This window comes from Chrysochloris asiatica, unplaced genomic scaffold (assembly GCF_000296735.1).
Source record: "Chrysochloris asiatica unplaced genomic scaffold, ChrAsi1.0 scaffold00340, whole genome shotgun sequence".
In the NCBI taxonomy this organism is placed as follows: Eukaryota; Metazoa; Chordata; class Mammalia; order Afrosoricida; family Chrysochloridae; genus Chrysochloris; species Chrysochloris asiatica.
In genome coordinates this window covers 685,830-696,014 of record NW_006408858.1, presented here as the reverse complement: position 1 = coordinate 696,014, position 10,185 = coordinate 685,830, and the positions used below count along the sequence as shown (strand labels likewise).

General features: G+C 46.5%; 1 protein-coding gene across 1 annotated transcript in view; it reads right to left on the bottom strand.

Annotated features, from left to right (window-relative positions):
* The window catches only part of SNAP29 (synaptosomal-associated protein, 29kDa), a 54,127-nt gene extending 45,826 nt beyond the window's left edge, over positions 1-8,301 (bottom strand). Inside the window, exon 1 of the mRNA XM_006875805.1 lies at positions 8,080-8,301. Coding sequence (XP_006875867.1) covers positions 8,080-8,301 — 222 coding nt within the window. The remainder of the gene's footprint in view (positions 1-8,079) is intronic.
* Between the last annotated feature and the right edge of the window lie 1,884 nt (positions 8,302-10,185).

The following is a 10,185-nucleotide window of genomic DNA, read 5'->3' as shown; positions in this document are numbered from 1 at the left end:
TTTTAGGGAAGGTTTTTACATTTATCTTTGGATATCCAGGGCTCAAGCATAACTGAATAATCAGATGAGGGACAGTTTGCTATGTCTGCTAGGTGGCTAAAGTCCGATCCTCAGAGCCTATGGTTTGGACGGTCCGCAATGCTTGGGCCTACAGGGCCCAACTATGCTGTTTTGAATCTGTTATTATCTACAATCCTGGCAATGATCCAATGTCACACAACAAGGTTAGTACACCTCTTTTTAGTTTCTCATTCCAAAGCTTCAAACCGTAATTCTTATCACAGTTAGCATCCTGGATCACTGTAATTTTTAAAATCCATGTACTAGTTTTGTTTTGTTGGCATGACTGAATTGGTTTGAAGCCCTGTCCCAAATTAAGAAAAACTAGGAAGAAAGGCCTACTGATCTACTTCTGAAAACCAGCCAACACAAACCCTCTGGACCACATCAGTACAGGACCAGACAGCATTCTATTTCATTGTGTATGAGGTCACCATGAGCCAAGGGTAGACTTGACAGTAGCGTTGACAACTGAAGAATAAATTGATGGAGGTCAATCTGGAGTCTATGTGTTGAATCTAAGATTTGAAATCTATCTTGGTTCTTTTACCCCCTTCCAAGAGTCCACATATGCACAGGTGCTGGCAGAACAACTATATACTAGAGTGAAACAAATCTGTCTAGCCAAGTCTGCCAGCAGCATGGAGTGGGTTCAGAACCACAGACTAGATTCCAGGCTGCATAAAAAGCTCTGGAGGGTGAGAGTGAGATGCTGGTGCTCTGCACTGTGTAATGCTGCAACCCGTGGTTGGGCATTACCCATAGGAAAAGATGAATGCACCAGTCTTAATTACCCATGCCCTACATGTTTCAAAGAGAGGACTACTCCTTGACCAGCACCTGGGAGGAGACCTCTGAGCCCTTGGAATGTTCTTGTTTACCTGAGGTCTTGGGCCATGAGCCAGAGAGTCCATGCCAACAAAGTGATTTTGCAGGGAGTACTTGGGTCATGTGGTATCAGCTTGACTTCTGCAGGGCCAGGTCAGCCCTGTGGATTGTCAACCATGTTCATGTGACCCATCCCTGAGAAAAACCTTTGAAGGCAAGACTCCAAGGGAGATTCCCTGGCTGGCAGTACCTTATGTGTGTTGTTCTCTATGATACTGGGAGATGTGAGTACTCTCTGCATGAGTCCACTGCAAGAGAACCACTGGATGCTCACCTTGGGCTCTGTCCTGTGCATCTTTTCCCTTTATTGATCTCAATCTCTATCCTTTCCACTGTTGTTGTTAAGTGATGTCAAGTTGGTTCCAACTCATAGTGACACTGTAATTTCCAAGGCTTAACATCTTCGTGGGAGTCCTGGTGTGGCACTGTGGATTAACGTGCCAGACTGCAAAGCCATTTAAACTGTAAGGTCAGTGATTCAAACTCACCAGCTGCTTCTCGGAAACTCTATACAGGGTAGCTATGGGTTGGAATTGACCCGACAGCACTTACCAACAACAACATCTTCATGACAGCAGAATGCATCATGTTTCTCCTGCGGAGTAGTTGGTGGGCTCAAACCGCACACCTTGTGATTTGTAGCTCAGTGTTTATCGAATGGAACCATTGCGCTCTCATCTTTTCACTGTAATACACCATGATTGTGATTATATCAACTTTGCTGAGTTCTGTGAGCCCTTCTTGTAAATCACTGAATTTACCATCATTTCTCACTCTCAGAACAATTACTTCAGAGGTGAATGGTCGGTATACACACAGCCTCCTCAGTTTCCCACAGCTTGCTACCTGGCAGGCAAAAGTGAGGGCTACCTGAGGGCATTAAAGAGGCCATCAGTGGAAGTGTTGAGGAAAGGGCAGATCTTGCTGAACATTAGGGCTGTGTGTTCAGTCACGTGATTAGTACAATGTACTTGATCTACCAGAAGGTAGCTGGCAAGTTCTGATGGTGTAATGTAATCATCAATAGTTTAAGAAAAAACGTTCTCATGAATCATTCCAAATTTAGCCACAACCCATCTGTCAACGGAGGTCTCTGTGTTGCTATGATTGTGAACAAATTTCAGCAAAGCTTCCAGCCTAAAATGGACTAGGAAAAAAGGCCTACTGATCTACTTTGGAAAATCAGCCAATGAAAACCTCATGGATCAAAATAGTCTGATCCACAACCAATCATAGGGATGTCACAGGACCAGATAGGGTTATAGTCTACTGTGCATGGGGTTGCCGAGAATTGGGAGGCTGAATTGACAGCAACCAACAATGAACAAACAAATCCATACTGGATGAAATATAGTCAGAGTGCTTCTTAGAAGCGCAGATGGTGAGACTTCAACTCACTTACTTTGGCCACATTAGCAGGAAAGATAAATTACTAGAAAAGTACAATGTGTTTGGGAAAGTAGCGGGTCAGTCAAAATGAGGGAAATTTTTACTGATGACACAGATTGACACAATGGGCCAAACATACCAAAATTGTGAGGATGGTGCCACCAAAAAACACACACACGAAACCAAACCCACTGCCATTGATCCAATTCCAGAGGATGGTACAGGACTAGGAAATGTTTTACTGAACTATACATAAGGTTGTTGTGAGTTGCAGTCGACTGGACATCACTTAATGACATCATCATCATTCAAAAAATTAATATAAATAGAAATCCAGAAAAGACCTAACGGTAAAGCTGTGATCCAATGACAAATACCCACCAGAGATAACCCAACAGAGATGTACAAGGATGTGATTCCTGGTCACAGGCTCAACTTACTCTTTGTACCTTGATTTCTCCTTCACTTCCAAATCTCTGCTCAGTGTTTTTTTCCCTCCCCTTCCCAGTGTCCTTCACTTACTGCAGGGCATTCAGCACTCAAGAGCATCTATTAAAAAAGGATATGGTGCTGAGAAGTGCAGGGGTGGGAGTGGGAAGTTGAGGAAGTAGCTACTCTACCTCCAGAGCTGACATAGAGACATGGATGAAGAAATGACTGGATCCCACAGCTGCCTGCCCTCTTCATCAGATTTTGCTTTAGGACAGTGGTTAGTTACGAATTCTGGCCCATCTGAACCACTAGAGGTGACCTTGGAGGGACAGTTCTGGTGGGTGTGACCCCTTGAAATGGGGGATGGTTTGGTTTGGTTCAAGGACCAGCTTCCCAGAGCATAAAGGCGTGGGATCACCCCTGCATGGGCACCCTGGGTACAGCCCTGGACAGTGCCTCTGCTCTTGGGCTAGTTTCTTTCTCTCCTCACTCTGCTACTAAGCATACTCATGAAAGCTTATAAAGCCAGTCACTTCATGCCTTTGTAGTCTCCCCATTTTTTATAGCCAGTATCTAAAATTCTCATCCCTATCAACCCAGTATACTGAAGGTACAAGGTTGTCTCTTAATATGAAGAATCCTTCCATTCGGGTTGGATTTTGAGTCACTGCTTTCATAGGCAAAAGTCTAGTTTGTCAAACTGTAGCAATTTGCACTTGTTCTCAGTATCAAACATCTGTATTTTCCTAGGTTCGAATTCTCGTCAACTAGCCATCCAAGTTAGGTCAGGTGGGTACTAGCTACAAGTTTGGGAGTTCAGACATGCCTCTCTGTACTTCAGACCAGCTGGTCCTAGGTTCCAGCCTAGCTCTAGCCCTAGGTCACTGCCCAGGAGCTCAAGAGTTCACACATCTTCCTAAACTTTAAACCAGCCTGCCCTTCCTCTTCTAGGAGGCCTTTTCCTGGAGGGCAGGGTGTCCTCTTTGAACAAAATGCTCAGCATGGCATCGACAGTGGTTAAGTGACAGGAGCAAGACAGTGAGGGGGACTGTATCAGATCATGTGCAAGAAATGCCAGCTGGGGTTTGAACCAATGTGACTGTCAATGATTGTTGTTACTGTTGTTAAGTGCTGTTGAGTCAGTTTTGACTCACAGTGACCCCTGTATAGGGTTTCCAAGGAGCATCTGGTGAGTCTGAACTGCTGACCTTGTGGTTCAAACCAACCTTGCAGTCCAGAGCTTCATCCCATAGTGCCACAACTGTACTGCCCTGAATTGAGACCACTGGCCCTGGAAGCATTACTGGAGCACTCTCAGCTATCAGAAGGGAAGAAGACTCTCTAGAATGTCATACACTTTTGCCAGGATTGTTAAAAGATGAATAAACACCAAATCCAAGTTTGACACAAACAGGTTCACCAAAAAGGGTGCAAACACTCATCATGTCCATGATTAGGAGACTGGTTTCATAAACACAATGAATATTCAATGGAACATGACATACATGTTGCCAACAGAGTCATTTCAGAGTCATGGCAACCCCATGGTGGGTCAGAATACAATGTACTCTGTGGGGTTTTCAATGGCTGTAACCTTATGGAAGTAGATCTCCAGGACTTTTTTCCTTGGTGTTGCTGGGTAGGTTTGAACTTTCAGTTAGTACACCAAACCAAACCTGTAACATTGAGTTGATTCTTACCTCTGGCTGAATCATTATGGAAGCACAATGTCAGGTCTTTCTTTTTTGGCACCGTTCAGTGCATTAGAATAGCCAATCTTTATGGTAGTAAAAACCATTTGTGCCACCTTGGGAGCCTAAAATATGCTATATCTCACTGTTGTAAAGTCAATTTCAACTCAGTGACCCTATAGGGCAAAGTAGAACCACTCCTAGGGTTTCTGAGGCTGTCAGTCTTTATGGAAGCAGGCTGCCTTATCTTTCTCCCAAGGAGCAAGCTGGTGAGTTCAAACTACCGACCTTCTGGCTAGCAGCCCAACATCTAACCCATTGCATGTTGTTTTTATTAAGTGCCGCTGAGTTGGTTCTAACTCACAGGGATCCTGTGTAGGGGGGTTTCTGAGGAGCAACTGGTGAATTTGAACTGCTAACTTTGCAGTTCAAGCCAACCTTGCAGTCCAGTCCCTTATGCTACATTGCCATACAAGGACTCCAACCCACTGCATAGCCACCAGGGGAAAAAACCCCAAACAGCCCATTATACACTGTTTTTGAACGACCTCCCATCCTATTAGGAAACATGCTGATGAACAAGTACGAAATGCTCCACTTATAAGAAAAAAAAAAGAAAAAGATTATGGTTACGTCTTTATGCCAAGTTTCCACAAGGACACAGAAGAAACTAATGATAACTGGTTGCCTTGTGCACAGTGGATGGCGGGGAAGGACATGTCTTACCCTTTTGTATGCTTTGGGTTTTGACCCATGTGATTGGAATTCAAGTTAAAAAAAAAAAAAAAAAAAAGGGAAAGGACACCATGCTTGGAAAAAGAGAGGTTGAGCAAAGTGACCACCAAGTCTCCCCATAGTTTTGCACTTGTGCTCACAAAACTGGCTGGTGGGACTGGCCCTGCCCTAGCTGGTTCTCCTCTGTCCTTTTGAGGTCACAACCCTGTTAGGCTCCATAGGAGAAAGGGAGCTGTAGAGGTGACTTGACCAAGTCACTTCCCTGTTTCCACCAAGTTGGACTGAATTCTGGTCATCACAGTCTAATGCTGTTGTTATTGTTAAGTGCTGTCAAGTTGGTTCCGACTCATAGTGACCTTGGGTAGGATTTCTGAGGCTGTAAATCTTTGTGGGTGCAGAAAGTCTCATCTTTGTCCTGAGCCTAATATTAAGTCTTGGGGGGAGAAAAATAAAAATTATTGTTGTTGAATCTATGCCAACTCATGGTGGCCCCATGGGTGCAGAGAATTGTGTTCCAGAGGATTTTTATTGGCTGATTTTCAGAAGCATATTGCCAGGCTTTTCTTCCAATGAAGGAGTCCTGGTAGGGCAGTGGTTAAAGCACCTGGTGGTGAACTGAAACGTTGGTGGTTCAAACCTACCAGTCAGTTCTTGGGAGAAAAAGGAAGCTGTTTGCTTCCAAAATGATTTACAGCCTTGGAAATCCTATGGTGCAGTTCTAATCTGTCCTCTAGGGTCACTATGAGTTAGTTAGGTGGCCTTAGGAGACTTGATGGCACAGTGGGCTGCTAAATGAAAGTTTGGCAGTTGGAACACGACAGCCACCGTTCCTCACGAGAAATATGAGACTGCTTCTGTAAAGACTAACAGACTTAGAAACCCTAGGGAGCAGTTTTACTCTGTCCTATAGGGTCGCTAGGAGTCCTGGTGTGGTGCTGTGTGTTACTACGCCAGACTGAAAAGCCATTTGAACTGCAAGGTTGGCGGTTCAAGCTCACCAGCTGCTCCTCGGAAACACAGGGTGACTATAGGTCAGAAACGACTCGACAGCACTTAACAACAACAACAATATAGGGTCGCTATGAATTGGCATTGATGGCAGTGGGTTTTGATCACCTAAGGCCTCAGGGTCTCCTCCCAAATTGAAGTGAAGGCTTTCCATTTAAACCTAAAAATCCAATAGGTATGAGATGTGATTATTGTAAGTTAGACCTTCTCAATGAGTATAAAGGCAGGAAGGAGAGCCAATAAAATGGTAAAACAAAGTAGGGAAGAGAAAGAATCCAAGAAAGAGCAATGGAGAAATGACAGAGCTGATGGCTATTTGCAAGGTTACATAATACACCTTTGAAAGGTTAACACCGTCTAAGACCATAAGCGACCAGGTCAGAATGAATCTTGTCAGAGAAAAGAAAAGGTCAAGGAAGAAAACACTTTCATTTCAATCATTAAGGTGAATTATTCTTGGTGGTGATGATGGTAGTTACGTGCTGTGGAGTCAGTTCCGATTCATAGTGACCCTGTAAATTTTCATAGGCACAGAAAGTCTCTTTTCTCTGCGGAGTGGCTGGTAGATTCGAACTGCTGACCTGTGGTTAGCAGTTCAACTCGTAACCCACTTCACTATCATGGCTCTTTAATCTACTAAAATTCTTTTAAAAATGTTTTACTTTGCCCAAATATAACTGTAGGCCGAGGAGAATGTGTTGTATAAGAAAGAAGAAAAGTCCCCATGTAGGTGACACTTTCTGGAACCTTCTATGAATAGGAAAGAAGAACTGGCAAAAGTGAAATGGAAAAAGAGACCATCTCTTCTCACACATTGTCTCTTGAGGACACGTTGTATGCTTTGGCTTGGGAAGTAAAGGTTAACCTACCTAACTCCAAACCCAAACCAAATTCACTGCTACAGAATTGATTGTGACTCATTACAAATCTATATATGGTTTCTGAGACTGTCCATCATTATGGAAGCAGGCAGCCTCATCTTTTCCTGTGGAGGGGCTGGTGGGTTTGAACCACTGACTTTTCAGTTAGCAACCAAGTGCTTCACCTGCAGCACCACCATGGCACCTTAAAACTAACTCGGGCTGTCTTATCCAACAGCTCTCCAGGCAGACAGGATTTCAACACTCCTACTGGTAAAGTTCTGCGTCAGAAAGATGAGGCTTTCTGCTTCCTTAAAGATTTACAGCCTCGGAACCCATGTACAGGGTCGCTATGAGTTGGAACTGACTCCACGGCACATAACAACAACTGGGAATGTGAGGAGCCCTGGCAGCATAGTTGGGCTGTTCAATCCACTAGCTGCTCCATGGGATAAAAGTGAGGTTTAAAAAAGTAAAGATTTACAGCTTTGGAAACCCCGATACTGGGTCACTATGAGTCGTAACTGACTTGAGGGCACACAACCACAACAACAACTGATGATGTAAAGAAGTAGGGTAAGAGGAACAACTCAGGGCCTCCAGGTCCTAATTAATGCCTGAAGCCTGCTACATGTATCACTCGGCCTGCGTCTCTCTAGAAAGAAGGGCAGGAGTCTGCCCAAGGAAATTTAAAGTATATAAAAAGAAACAAAATCTCCATTTTCCTAAACCAGCCTCTGCTGTTTCAAATTTTCATTTACCTGGGCATTACATACTTGGTAATAGAAAAAAAAAAAAGGATCAAGTAAGCAGATTAACGGCTGCGAAAGGCTCCGGGATCTTTCAAAGTACCCTCCCCACCACCACCATACGCACAACTACTTACAAAGTTAAATGATTACATGTACAAGAATCTAAGTTAGGCAATTCGAAAATTTCCAAAATCTTAACTCATTTCTAGACCCTGTTGGGTAACCCCAGTCCTTCAGTCTCGCCCTGTTATGTCTCAGACTCACCTCGGAAGAAGCGACCCCGACCCTTTCGGACTCGTACATGAGGGACAGGGACCGGCTGGTGCTGGCGGCCGTGGCTTCGGCCCTGCGCAGGACCTCCTGTCTCAGGCTAAGCTGCGGGTCTGAGGGCGCGTCGGACCCTTCGGGGAGGTCGCGGGCGTCTCTGTCGCAGTCATACTCCGCGTCGTCGTCGAATGGGTTGTAGCTCTTGGAGTAGGCCGACATGATGACAGCAAGAGTCTCAGTCTGGGCAGAAGGTGCGTGGCCGAGGCAAGGGATGGCCTTCGCGGGCCCACAGAGGCCCTCGTGAACGTCTCCGGTTGTGCTGCCTGCAGCAGGGAGGTCGTAGACAGTCACCAGGCTGCCGTCAACCGATCCGCGACAGCCGTGCCTTCCTTCTTCCGTCGGTCGCTCGCGGGCCCGCCTCCCTCCTTCCGGAGTCTCACACCCTTGGAGCCAACCATCACGCTCTGTGGTTGAGGGGACCCTAGCTGCTTTCTCCCCCCGCGCTGTGGTGGAACCATCCAGATCCCGCGCCCCACCCTGTTGGCAACAGAGATCACGTGGTAAGGCAGCCGGATGCGGCTGCGGCTGCGCAGCGAGGTGTGTGCTCACGGACCGGGTGCTGAGGGCTGGTGAGCATCGCCGCAGCGTGTGTTGATGGCGGCTGCCACTGTCCGGGGAGCCAGCGGCTGCGGCTCCAGCTCCGGTTCCGTCGCTGGCGCCTCGCGGGGCTTCTACTTCAACACAGTCCTGTCACTGGCCCGTTCTCTGGCCGTGCAGAGGCCAGCATCCTTGGAGAAGGTAACCTCGGCCGCGAACTGACTAGAGGAAGGGCCTGGCAGGATAGGGTGAGAGGCCCAACGGGGGTCACGAGAAGCCTGAGATGAAGAAAGCGACCGCTCGAGGGGCCCTTTCAGGAGGGGAGAAGGCCGGGAGGGGAAGAGGTCAGGGGCGAGGGTCGTGGAGAGGAGCCTGTCGGGAGGGCGGGGGTTCGGGCCGAAGATCACCTTGTGACCTTGCCGTGGGGGGGGGGGATAGTTGGGAGTTCTCTGCTCCCGAATCCTCCTTTTTATATTCTGTGATCTTGGGGAGATGCCTGCCCACTAAGATGAGGGCGCTTACACCTGCGTTCAGTGAGTCCTGGTAGCATATTGCAGTGGGCTACTAACTGTAAGGTCTGCGATTCGATCCCACCCACCACTCTGGGAGAAAATGAAGTTGTATGCTCTCATAAAGATTTATAAGCTTGGAAACCCTATACAGGTTTGCTATGAGTTGGAATCTGCGATCGCAATGGGTTTGCTTGGTTGGTTTTGGTCTCATAGGAAAGCGCCCTTGTGGCATAGTGGGTTCGACTTGGGCTGCTAACTGTAAGGTGAACGGTTCAAACTAACCACTCCACTGCTTGCATTACGATTTGGCAGCCTTAGAAACCCTAGTGCTGCTCTGTCCTAGAAGGCCCTCTGAGTCAGAGTCCATGGTGGTGATTGTGGAGGGCTTGGGTGTGGTGCAGTTAATGTTGTCAGTTGCTAGCCAGAAGGTTGGTGGTTCCTGTCCAGCCTTAGGTGCCTCAAAAGAAAGAGGTGCTGCTGAAGAATCAGCCACTGAAAACACTTTGGAGCATTTCTACTGTGTCCTAGAGTGTCACTCTTCTTGAGTTGGAATCAAACAGAAAGGCAGTGGGTTTGATTTATTTCATATTGTATTTTAGAGCCCTGGTGTCACTGTGATTAAAACAATGAGCTGCTATCCAAAAGGTTAATGGTTTGAACCCACTAGTCTCTCCATGGGAGAAAGGTGAAGCAGCCTACTCTATAAAGATGTAGAGCCTCAGGAGACCCTAGGGAGCAGCTCTACTTTGTGTTAAGAGGGTCTCTATGAATCAGACTATATGGCAGTGTATTTGGGTGGGTTTCATCTGTCTTGCTCACCTGATGGCATTGTCTGGGATGAACTGGTAAAATAGTGTGGTTGAAAATGCTTTCTGAACTACAAACTCAGAGGCAGGTGGGACAGATGAGGGGGAGGTGGTAAAACTGATACAAGATTGGGTGTTTGAAAGAACTGTGACCGGGAAGGAATGTGGACTGTGTCAGTAAGCAGAGA